The sequence below is a fragment of the Aethalodelphis obliquidens genome, unplaced genomic scaffold (genome assembly GCF_003676395.1).
Source record: "Aethalodelphis obliquidens isolate GAN/ISIS:26980383/991018 unplaced genomic scaffold, ASM367639v1 scaffold5, whole genome shotgun sequence".
In the NCBI taxonomy this organism is placed as follows: Eukaryota; Metazoa; Chordata; class Mammalia; order Artiodactyla; family Delphinidae; genus Aethalodelphis; species Aethalodelphis obliquidens.
The window spans coordinates 76,290,364-76,303,701 of NW_020837949.1; the positions used below are offsets into that span (position 1 = coordinate 76,290,364).

At 40.5% G+C, this 13,338-nt stretch overlaps 1 protein-coding gene across 4 annotated transcripts in view; it reads right to left on the reverse strand.

The window, feature by feature from the left end:
- GRM3 (glutamate metabotropic receptor 3) overlaps positions 1 to 13,338 on the reverse strand; it is a 235,624-nt gene that overhangs the window by 75,192 nt on the left and 147,094 nt on the right. For 3 of the 4 annotated variants that reach the window (XM_027102726.1, XM_027102727.1, XM_027102728.1), the window contains one exon: positions 8,096 to 8,951. The exons of the other annotated variant lie outside the window; for it this stretch is intronic. In XM_027102726.1, the coding sequence (XP_026958527.1) occupies positions 8,096 to 8,951 (856 nt within the window). The remainder of the gene's footprint in view (positions 1 to 8,095; positions 8,952 to 13,338) is intronic. 4 annotated transcript variants of the gene reach the window in all.

The following is a 13,338-nucleotide window of genomic DNA, read 5'->3' on the forward strand; positions in this document are numbered from 1 at the left end:
AACTGCTGAGTTGGTGACTCACAGACTGGAGAACACTTATACCACGGAAGTCCACCCAGTGGAGTGAAGGTTCTGAGCACCACATCAGGCTTCCCAACCTGGGGGTCTGGCAACAGGAGGAGGAATTCCTAGAGAATCAGATTTTGAAGGCTAGTGGGATTTGATTGCAGGACTTCAACAGGACTGGGGGAAACAGAGACTACACTCTTGGAGGGCACACGCAAAGTAGTGTGCGCATCAGGACCCAGGGGAAGGAGCAGTGACCCCATAGGAGACTGAACCAGACCTACCTGCTAGTGTTAGAGGGCCTGCTACAGAGGCGAGGGGTGGCTGTGCCTCACCATGGGGACAAGGACACTGGCAGCAGAAGTTCTGGGAAATACTCCTTGGTGTGAGCCCTCCCAGAGTCCGCCATTAGCCCCACCAAAGAGCCCAGGTAGGCTCCAGTGTTGGGTTGCCTCAGGCCAAACAACCAACAGGGAGGGTACCCAGCACCACCCATCAGCAGTCAGGTGGTTTAAAGTTTTACTAAGCTCTGCCCACCAGAGCAACAGTCAGCTCTACCCACGACCAGTCCCTCCCATCAGGAAACTTGCACAAGCCTCTTAGATAGCCTCATCCACCAGAGGGAAGACAGCAGAAGCAAGAAGAACTGCAATCCTGCAGCCTGTGGAACAAAAACCACATTCACAGAAAGATAGACAAGATGAAAAGGTAGAGGGCTATGTACCAGATGAAGGAACAAGATAAAACCCCAGAAAAACAACTAAATGAAGTGGAGATAGGCAACCTTCCAGAAAAAGAATTCAGAATAATGATAGTGAAGATGATCCAGGACCTCGGAAAAAGAATGGAGGCAAAGATCGAGAAGGTGCAAGAAATGTTTAACAAAGACCTAGAAGAATTAAAGTACAAACAAACAGAGATGAACAATACAATAACTAAAATGAAAACTACACTAGAAGGAATCAGTAGCAGAATAACTGAGGCAGAAGAACGGATAAGTGATCTGGAAGACAGAATGGTGGAATTCACTGCTTCGGAACAGAATAAAGAAAAAAGAATGAAAAGAAATGAAGACAGCCTAAGAGACCTCTGGGACAACATTAAACACAACAACATTCTCATTATAGGGATCCCAGAAGGAGAAGAGAGAGAGAAAGGACCAGAGAAAATATCTGAAGAGATTATAGTCGAAAACTTCCCTAACGTGGGAAAGGAAATAGCCACCCAAGTCCAGGAAGCGCAGAGAGTCCCATACAGGATAAACCCAAGGAGAAACATGCCAAGACACATAGTAATCAAATGGGCAAAAATTAAAGACAAAGAAAAATTATTGAGAGCATCAAGGGAAAAATGACAAATACCATACAAGGGAACTCCCAAAGGTTAACAGCTGGTATCTCAGCAGAAACTCTACAAGCCAGAAGGGAGTGGAATGACATACTTAAAGTGATGAAAAGGAAGAACCTACAACCAAGATTACTCTACCCAGCAAGGATCTCATTCAGATTCGATGCAGAAATCAAAAGCTTTACAGACAAGTAAAAGCGAAAAGAATTCAGCACCACCAAACCAGCTCTACAACAAATGCTAAAGGAACTTCTCTAAGTGGGAAACACAAGAGGAGAAAAGGACCCACAAAAACAAACCCAAAACAATTAAGAAAATGGTCATAGGAACACACATATCGATAATTACTTTAAATGTGAATGGATTAAATGTTCCAACCAAAGGACACAGCCTTGCTGAATGGATACAAAAGCAAGACCCATCTATATGGGGTCTATAGGAGACCCATTTCAGACCTAGGGACACTTACAGACTGAAAGTGAGGGGATGGAAAAAGATATTCCATGCAAATGGAAATCAAAAGAAGGCTGGAGTTGGGCTTCCCTGGTGGCGCAGTGGTTGAGAGTCTGCCTGCCGATGCAGGGGACACAGGTTTGTGCCCCGGTCCGGGAAGATCCCACATGCTGCAGAGCGGCTGGGCCTGTGAGCCATGGCCACTGAGCCTGTGAGTCCGGAGCCTGTGCTCCACAACGGGAGAGGCCACAATAGTGAGAGGCCCACGTACCACAAAAAACAAAACAAAACAAAAAGCTGGAATAGCAATACTCATATCAGATCAAATAGACTTTAAAATAAAGAATGTTACAAGAGACAAGGAAGGACACTACATAATGATCAAGGGATCAATCTGAGAAGAAGATATAACAATTATAAATATATATTCACCCAACAAAGGAGCACCTCAATACATAAGGCAACTGCTAACAGCTGTAAAAGAGGAAACTGACAGTAGCACAATAATAGTGGGGGACTTTAACACCTCACTTACACCAATGGACAGATCATCCAAACAGAAAATTAATAAGGAAACACAAGCTATAAATGACACAATAAACCAGACAGATTTAATTGATATTTATAGAACATTCCATCCAAAAACTGCAGAATACACTTTCTTCTCCAGTGCGCACGGAACATTCTCCAGGATAGATCCCATCTTGGGTCACAAATCAAGCTTCAGTAAATTTAAGAAATTTGAAATCATGTCAAGCATCTTTTCTGACCACAACGCTATGAGATTAGAAATCAATTACAGGGGAAAAAACCGTAAAAAACACAAACACATGGAGGCTAAACAATATGTTACTAAATAACCAAGAGATCACTGAAGAAATCAAAGAGGAAATCAAAAAGTACCTAGAGACAAATGACAATGAAAACACGATGATCCAAAACCTATGGGAGGCAGCAAAAGCAGTTCTAAGAGGGAAGTTCATAGCTATACAAGCCTACCTCAAGAAACAAGAAAAATCTCAAATAAACAATCTACACTTACACCTAAAGGAACTAGAGAAAGAAGGACAAACAAAACCCAAAGTTAGCAGGAGAGAAATCATAAAGATCAGAGTAGAAATAAATGAAATAGAAACAAAGAAAACAATAGCAAAGGTCAATAACACTAAAAGTTGGTTCTTTGAGAAGATAAACAAAATTGATAAATCGTTAGTCAGACTCATCAAGAAAAAGAGAGAGAGGACTCAAATCAATAAAATTAGAAATGGATAAGGAGATGTTACAGCAGACACCGCAGAAATACAAAGCATCTTAAGAGACTACTACAAGCAACTCTATGCCAATAAAATGGACAACCTGGATGAAATGGACAAATTCTTAGAAAGGTATAATCTTCCAAAACTGAACCAGGAAGAAATAGAAAATACGAACAGACCAATCACAAGTAGTGAAATTGAAACTGTGATGAAAAATCTTCCAACAGGGCTTCCCTGGTGGTGCAGTGGTTGAGAGTCCGCCTGCCAATGCAGGGGACACAGGTTCGTGCCCCGGTCCGGGAGGATCCCACAAACCGTGAAGCGGCTGGGCCCATAAGCCATGGCCGCTGAGCCTGCGCGTCCGGAGCCTGTGCTCTGCAACGGGAGAGGCCACAACTGTGAGAGACCCGCATAGTGCAAAAAAAAAAAAAAAAAAATCTTCCAACAAACAAAAGTCCAGGACCAGATGTCTTCACAGGTGAATTCTATCAAACATTTAGAGAAGACCTAACACCCATCCTTCTCAAACTCTTCCAAAAAATTGCACAGGAAGGAACACTCCCAAACACATTCTATGAGGCCACCATCACCCTGATACCAAAACCAGACAAAGATACTACAATAAAAGAAAATTACACACTAATATCACTGATAAATATAGATACAAAAATCCTCAACAAAATGTTAGCAAACAGAATCCAACAACACATTAAAAGGATCACACTCCATGATTAAGTCGGATTTATCCCAGCAATGCAAGGATTCTTTAATATACGCAAATCAATCAATGTGATACACCATATTAACAAACTGAAGAATAAAAACCATATGATCATCTCAATAGATGCAGAAAAAGCTTTTGACAAAATTCAACACCAATTTATGATAAAAACTCTCCAGAAAGTGGGCATAGAGGGAACCTACCTCAACATAATAAAGGCCATATACGACAAACCCACAGAAAACATCATTCTCAATGGTGAAAAACAGAAAGCATTTCCTCTAAGATCAGGAACAAGACAAGGATGTCCACTCTCACCACTGTTATTCAACATAGTTTTGGAAGACCTAGCCACGGCAATCAGAGAAGAAAAAGAAATAAAAGGAATACAAATTTGAAAAGAAGAAGTAAAAGTGTCACTGTTTGCAGATGACATGATACTATACATAGAGAATCCTAAAGATGCCACCAGAAAACTACTAGAGCTAATCAATGAATTCAGTAGAGTAGCAGGATAAAAAATTGATGCACAGAAATCTCTTGCATTCCTATACACTAATGATGAAAAATCTGAAAGAGAAATTAAGGAAACACTCCCATTTACTATTGCAATGAAAAGAATAAAATACCTAGGAATAAACCTACCTAGGGAGACAAAAGACCTGTATGCAGAATACTATAAGACACTGATGAAAGAAATTAAAGATGATACCAACAGATGGAGAGATATACCATGTTCTTGGATTGGAAGAATCAATATTGTGAAAATGACTATACCACCCAAAGCAATCTACAGATTCAATGCAATCCCTATCAAATTACCAATGGCATTTTTTACGGAACTAGAACAAAAAATCTTAAAATTTGTAAGGAGACCTAAAAGACCCCGAATAGCCAAAGCAGTCTTGTAGGAAAAAAGCGGAGCTGGAGGAATCAGACTCCCTGACTTCAGACTATACTACAAAGCTACAGTAATCAACATAGTATAGTACTGGCACAAAAACAAAAACATAGATCAATGGAACAAGATAGAAAGCCCAGAGATAAACCCATGCACCTATGGTCAACTACTCTATGACAAAGGAGGCAAGGATATACAATGGAGAAAAGATAGTCTCTTCAATAAGTGGTGCTGGGAAAACTGGACAGCTACATGTAAAGAATGAAATTAGGCCACTCCCTAACACCATACACAAAAATAAACTCAAAATGGATTAGAGACCTAAATGTAAGACCAGACATTATAAAACTCTTAGAGGAAAACACAGGCAGAACACTCTATGACATAAATCACTGCAAGATCCTTTTTGACCCACCTCCTAGAGAAATGGAAATAAAACCAAAAATAAACAAATGGGACCTAATGAAACTTCAAAGCTTTTGCACAGCAAAGGAAACCATAAGCAAGAGAAAAAGACAACCCTCAGAATGGGAGAAAATATTTGCAAATGAAGCAACGGTCAAAGGATTAATCTCCCAAATATATAAACAGCTCATGCAGCTTAAAATTAAAAAAACAAACAACCCCATCCAAAAATGGGCAGAAGACCTAAATAGACATTTCTCCAAAGAAGACATACAGATGGCCAAGAAGCACAAGAAAAGCTGCTCAACATCACTAATTATTAGAGAAATGCAAATCAAAACTACAATGAGGTATCACCTCACACCAGTCAGAATGGGCATCATCAAAAAATCTACAAACAACAAATGCTGGAGAGGGTGTGGAGAAAAGGGAACCCTCTTGCACTGTTGGTGGGAATGTAAATTGATACAGCCAGTATGGAGAACAGTATAGAGGTTCCTTAAAAAACTAAAAATAGAATTACCATATGATCCAGCAATCCCACTACCGGACATATAGTATACCATATACCCTGAGAAAACCATAATTCAAAAAGACACACGCACCCCAATGTTCATTGCAGCACTATTTACAATAGCCAGGTCATGGAAGCAACCTAAATGCCCATTGACAGACGAATGGATAAAGAAGATGTGGTACATATATACAGTGGAATATTACTCAGCCATAAAAAGGAACGAAATTGTGTCATTTGTTGAGACGTGGATGGATCTAGAGACTGTCATACAGAGTGAAGTAAGTCAGAAAGGGAAAAACAAATATTGTATATTAACGCTTGTATGTGGAACCTGAAAAATGGTACAGATGCACCGGTTTGCAGGGCAGAATTTGAGAGACAGATGTAGAGAACAAACGTATTGACACCAAGCTGGGAAAGTGGTGGTGGGGGTGGTGGTGGTGGTGTGATGAATTGGGCGATTGGGATTGACATGTATACACTGATGTGTATGAAACTGATGTCTAATAAGAACCTGCTGTATAAAAAAAATATATAATAAAATTCAAAAATAAAAAAAGAAAGAAGATCCTGTTGTTTTATTTATCCAAATAATGGCCTTATTTCTTCACTTTTCTTTGCCATTTAAGACTCAGTCAGTGAAATGAAGGAAAATATTTTGCTTACAGAAAACACCTTGTAAAGGCTCTCTGAAATCCAAGAGGTTTCTTTTTATTAGCTGTTGATGCGTGGATGTATTTGTATATTTGCATCCTAAGGAGTAATGAACTACAATAACAGAGTTAATTAATACTTGTGGTGCATAAAGATAAATGGTTACCCCAAGGTTAGTCGAAACGGGAGAACGGTGCTAATCTTATTCATCTTTAAGAATTAAGTGCATTGTAGATGCTATTTATAGATACCTGAGAGTTCATTTATATTTAGAGTAAAGATATTCTTTTTTACTGACACTGTGGTGCAGTCTTATATTCTGGAGATGTCAGTGTGAAATGATCTGGGATTTTGAGATAAATCCTGAATAAATAAATAAATATATGGAACACACACACACACACACACACACACACACACACACACATTCCTATATGGAATATACCTGTGGGAGTACAGGGCACAGGAAAGTTTTAATCTTAACATTTACAGTGGTCATTCTAATGATAAAGATGGTATCCATCAGATGAATAGCAGGGAATACTGATCTCCGCTACTTTTGGCTCCCTCTGGGTGGAATGAAGAAAGGATGTGCAAAAATGCAGTCTGGTAATTTTTGTGCTTATTTTCAAGACTAGTTTAGGGGTTAGAGTTCTAGAATAGGAGCCAATTGTCATGAGGTCTTTTCTCAGTACTACCAGTGATTTTTCAGGCCATTTGACTTCTGAGTCAAATCTGTAAGGAAGATGTGAGAACTGCCACTTGCTCCAATGATAGTATGATTTGAGCATACAAACTTTCATGTCTTGGATGATAAATCAATTGAAACAGACTCTGCAGACTAGAATGATGCCCTAGTGGCATGGGAGATGATTAGCAATTTAGACAATGAAAGCATTTTATCATTGTACTATTTTTGGCATCAAAATCTTTTGTGCCCAATAATATTACTTACCATTTTAGGATTTAGGATTAAGCTAAAATCCCCCAAATTAGTACCCTGATGCACTGATATCACACGCACCTTAGAAGAGAATGCAGTTCTAAAGATTTCTTGCTTTTTATATATTAGTAGTGCATCAAAACACAGTGCTATATTGAGAAATGTTTAGACCATATTTATAAAGAAATGAAGTTGCGGCAATAGCCACTTTGAATACACCTTTGGAATTTCACGTCTGTATCAGAATGACTTCCATCAGTCTTCAGTTTGCTTAAAGTCAAGCTCCCAGGAAAACAGTTTCATTTCATAACGTCATTTGAGAAAATCCACAGCCCTTAATACTGACATGGAAATGCTGCTGTACAGCAGAAGATATAAACTCAAATGCCTGGAATCATCATGCTCTGAGTATCTTTCCCTCTCCCTCCCTAATTAGGCTCTGGGAAAAGAGTGACTTTTTTTCTCTCCCCCACTGAGAAAGTTATGAGACTCTTTTGGTCAAATCACCCAGAAGGAAAGCTTGGAAGTTCATGTTCCTTAGAGAGTTGTCAATTCTGCTAAAGAAGATTAAATGCCCATATCACACGTGTCATATCCTACAGCTAATCACAAGAAAGAGAATAAATGTAGCATGGCCCGCGTCTAGGCAGCTACCACATATCAGTGCAGCCTAGGGGGCCTTTCAATTTCATGTGGTGTACCAGCCAAGATATTCACTCAAAAATAAGTAAGAACATCAAAAAGCCATTGTATCGCACCTTGGAATATTTCACAGTTTGAGCCCCTTGTGTAGGTCTGAAAAAAAAGATTTCTGAGTCGGGGGAAGAGGTATTTGATTCCTCTTTGATTCACTGTTCGCACCACAGAAGATGATTAAAGGCTCCTCGCTTACCTGTGAAGTTGATTTTCAGCAAGTAATCCTTGTACAACTTCTTCCCGTCCAGGATCCTCATGGCGTCGCAGAGCTTGGTGGTGTTGGGACAGAGGGTGCGCTGCATTTTGTGCAGGGCGTGGGCCATGGCGTACACTGCGTTCACCACGAACATGATCTTGGATTCTTGTTCGTAGTTGCTGCTGTCGATGGCCAGGTGCTTGTCGCAAGGGCGCCGGTGGTTGTGCTTGTTCTGGAGGCTACACTGGAACTTCTGCTCCCAGAAGTCCCGGAACCAGGGGTTGCGGTGGTTGCTGTAGGGGCTGAGGCTCTGGAAGTAGCGGTCGAACTGGCGGATGCGCTGGGAGGCTAGCTCCAGGGTGATGGCGCCGTCGGCCACGTGCTCGCTGCCCTTGACGATGCTCTCCTGCGCGCCCCAGCCGTCGCTCGCCACCCAGGTGAAGGAGGCGTTGGCGCGGCTGGCGGCGGCGATGAGCTCGCGCGAGTCGTCGCTGCGCATGAAGAGGACCACGACGCGCGCGTTGGGCTTCTGCAGGAGCTCGCGGATCACGCTGTCGTAGGACTTGCGGATGTTGGAGCGCCCCACCTTCTCCGCCGTGGCGATGCAGATGTTGCGCAGGCGGGCTTCCTGCTCGAACGCCTCGATCCCTGTCTCCCCGTAATCGCCCTCGGAGGCCACAGTGGACACGTAGGTCCAGTTGAAGAAACGCAAGATCTCGGCCATGGCTTTGGCCTGGTAGAAGTCGGGGGGCACGGTCCTGGCAAAATAATCATAGCGCGACTTGTCGCTGAGCTTGGCGCTGGTGGACGCGTAGCTTATCTGCGGGATCTGGAACAGCCTCAGCAGGTTGGCCACCTGGGGGAGGGAGACAGGGGAAGTACCATTTTAAGAAACCCGGAGGGAACTGACTGCACATGAAAGATAAAGGATAGCAGGCCTTTACCCAGCTCCCTTTTCACCTCTAGATCGCTAAGCTTTTCTGGACGCTTTGCCAGATACTTCCCTGGATTCTGTATTTGGAGTATTAGGGAGTAGGTCCCAAACAGGTAATTCAAGGGTGAGGAAAAGACAGAGAAATGGGAAGGGCACTCCTCTTTCTCTCCTAGACTTTATAATAGACGCTGGACCAGGATCAATCCTGTTCAGGTGTCCCAGTGAGGTTGTTTTAAGTTTCTGGGGTCCTCTTATAACTCAGTCTAACAATGAACTACAGTGAATTGGCCCAATTAGGTTTTTAGACAACTTGGCTGCGGTTGTATAGAAAGAGGCTGGGTGTTGTCTAATTCTCACTTCCCCCTCTTTTGCTAAAAACAGCAGTCTCTGAAAGAGTTTAATTTGGGAACTGTATGCCACATGGACAGTCCACATTAGACATTTATTATCTAGGTTAAGACAAAACAAAAAAAATATATCCATTTTTTTTGGTGCATGCCAAATTTTAGGCATATACCTTTCTAAACTTCTGACGGGCTGGACCAACATTTTCTTTGCCTTTTCAACATTTTGTTTCTGTTTGGAGTATACGTAGTCCAAGGATACAAATGCTATTCTTATGATATTTTTGATTAAAAGGCAAATAAGGAAGTGTTGAGGACCTGGTCAAAAAAAGAACCATTTACTTTAAAATGTTTATTTATTTCGAATAAAGAATGTAAAATTGTTATTTACCTGCCAATAATATTTCACTGTTTTTATTTATTACAGAATAAAAAAGGAAAGTGGCACTAGCGTATCAAGGAGCATTTTATACTTAGAGTATTTGTGAAATTTATACATTTTAAAATATATACACAGATTATATGTAAATCTAATAACAAGTTTGTTTTTGTTTTTCCTGGCTACCTACCTCATGTATTCTGAACATTTCTATCTTTTCACTGACTTTAGTTACATAATATACTAAGTGGACTTTAATTGGAAACAACGTTGAATGTTCCAATATACTCTATGCGTACTTTGAAATTCCCCTTCTGGAAATTGTGGTTTCAGGTTTATATTTGACGTGTAGGAAGCACAGCTTGAAATAAGCAGCTGTTAGCAAAGAGCACAAGTACTATCAAACAACTCACAGCTGAGTCCCGATTAATCATCATTTCATCTGGCAACAGAAACCAGCAGCCAAATTCATACACAGCCACGTGGCATGTTCTTAGAGATCGGGCCTGCTATTAAAACCAACCCTTAATGTAGCCTAGAGCTGTCAGAAATGTTTTCCATATCTTTTCAAATCCTGGTACCTCTCACGTAACTACAAAGAGAACAGCAAGAACATCTGGCGCCTTAGCACACAATATAATGCAGATTTAGGATCCAGATACTTTTTGCATTTGGTAAAGACTCTTTTTTAATATATATCCTAGGATGTGAGTGAATTTGGGGGAATGGAGGTGAGTGGACGGATGAAGGCCAGTATGCCATTTACTTTTTCTTTTCTCACGCCTAGACACCCTGAACAAAATGACCTCTATTGGTTCATCTGAACAGGGGGGTGTTGCTTGTTTACTTAGCCTGATTGCGATGGCGCTGAGCCAGCACTGCCAGCACTTCTGTACTGAGTACCTGGCTTCTTTCGGATGCAAGTACCTCTGTGGCAGACGGGTGATAAGAGCCCTGTCTGTGTGTGCGCTTGGCTTGATTCTGGAGTTTCTGGGTGACACTGGAGAGGCCATCTCTTCTGGATGCTACAGTTTTCTAATCTTCAGGTTCTATTCATCAGGACCTGAACCCCTCAGGGAGGCAGAGAATGAAAGCCCCTGAAAAATGCCCAGAGACATCATTTTCTGGCATCTAGGAAACACAGTGAAAGGGTCCTCAACTGCTGAAACTTTTTTCTCCCGGAGGGATGTGAGTCATGAAAAGCTGCTGAAGAAAAAAGTTCTTGTCTTTTGACGGATAGGGTCCTGTGGCTTCATTCTACCCCTCCAGGATATCTGAGAACAATTTACAAACAAGGCAGACTGTACAAGACAGTGAAGTAACCATAGAATGATGGAAATATGGAGAAGATTCTCTGGGCTGCGAAGGAGCACAGTGAGCTGCAGCATGGGTGGGAAGATGGTGGGTTAGAATAAAACTGCAACTATTGCCATCATTTTAAGAGTAGTTATCTGATATACACACTACTGTATATAAAATAGATAATACAGACCTACTGTATAGCGCAGGGAACTATATTCAATATCTTGTAATAACCTATCATGGGAAAGAATCTGAAGAAGAATATATATACACATATATATCTGAATCACTTTGCTACACATCTGAAACTAACACAACTTTATAAATCAACTCTACTTCAATAATTAAAAGAATAGTTATATGCGTGTGTGTTTAATGAGGAAACTACAGCCTACTTTAGAAAAAGGAGGCATATTTAGTGAGCTAAACATGAGAATGGAACACTCATAAGTAAGTATAATCTCAATTGTATTACCTATATTAAATAGCATGGAGCAATCATATAGTCAAAATTATGATGTTCAGAGTTACATTAGAAATACATGTGCTGCAAATGAATGATAGAACAAAGTGTTGAAGTCCTTTTGTCATGGTGAACTGTTCATTTTAAAACTAGGTTCCTTAGATTACAAGAGTAAAAATGCTTAATGTAAACAGTAAATACTACAGAAATCAGCAGATTATAAATCTCCCTTTCTCTCCCTCACCCACCCCAACCTGATTTCTAGAGAAGAATAAAGTTCTTTGTTTGGTTTGTGCATTTTCAAAATGTTTATACTGTTGTAAAACCAGTTGCTAATGTACTGGGTATTTATGTGTATATTTTCTCCTTTGATATTCACAACTGACTTTTATGATGAATATTGTTTTCTCCATTTTAGAGATGCACAAACTGAGTTCTGCTAGATGAAGAAGCTTGTTCATAATGATAGGATTAGAAAGTGAGGGCAAAATTAAGATTCAGAAGCAGGTCTTTTGACCTTAAGGACCCCGGCTGTCCTCTCATAACCTCCTGTCTGCTGCCTTCTGTGTGACTTCGAATCTGAGGTCTGAAACACAGAAAGACAGGAGGGAGGAACCGAAGCAGTGTTGTGGTTTCCTCCATGGATCACCTAATTCTATTAGGAGCTTCGTTTAACATAAAACTTAAAACTAGGGTTGGGGGATAGCCAGATAATTGTCAGCTGGGTGTTTCCTGTGTCATTTGCCTAAAAACTGGGTGTCTGAAATGTTCCTGACTTACTTTACTGGCCATATGGTTTCTTCTGTGAAACCATGAAGAAATAAGGGGACTCCTACATTGGACATCATTTTAAAAATAAAAGATCGTTTTAGGATGGGGAAATAATGTGGACGTTTGGCAGAAAGTTACCCAATTATAGTTTTAGTAGGAGTGGAGGAAGGAAAAAAGATCTAGTTATATCCTTTAGGAAAAAACCACTTGAAAAGTTGAGATATACTTCTCATGGTTAGAAACTCTAATAAAAAGGTATATAGCTTAAGAGCAATATGAAGACTTAGAAAATAATTCAGACAACACATAATAGTCTCAATAAGACAGAAGAGACAAGACCTCCAAAGAAGTCACTGGGTTGCTAGGTTCCAATGGGGCATTTGAATGTTGAAAGGACTAGTGAGGGGATGAAACCTGTAGGTGTGTTAGGTCCTTGGGCAGCCTTGTGGACTACGTAAAAGATTGGCAGGAACCTGTGAGGATTTGGAAGACTAAAGCACAGAATGTGAAAATGGAGTGATTTTTGTTGTTATTTTTTTTTAATTACATTTTAGGAGAAGGTGTGGTGAGAAGAGATAGAATCGCTGGATGAGAGAGCTGGTTCCACAAGAGTGAAAGAAAGACACTGCCCAGTGTCTTTCTTGCTCTTAAATGAGAATGTTTCCTAACCTGGAAATGGTGAAGCAAATATATGAAAAAGTTCTCTCACACCCAAGTAGGAGAGAAGACCAAAAGAGAAGCCCATAATCAATTAAGTTTGCCTCCAGTCCTGAGTTCTGGAAGATATTGCAGATTAAATTAGATAATCATTATTAATAATTTCTGAGAAACCAATAACGGGAGGACTGTCAGAGGATAAAAATGGAGGAGTAAGGGCAAATTCAGCAAGTATAAATCAGGAATAAATATAAATCAATAACCATGATACAGTTTGGTAATTTTCTAAAATAGACTTTCCAGTAGAGAGCAAGCAGGCACTTAGAAATGAACAAGACAGTTACAGGGAATCAGCATGGATTCACTAAGAATCAGTTTCACTAGAAATGAACA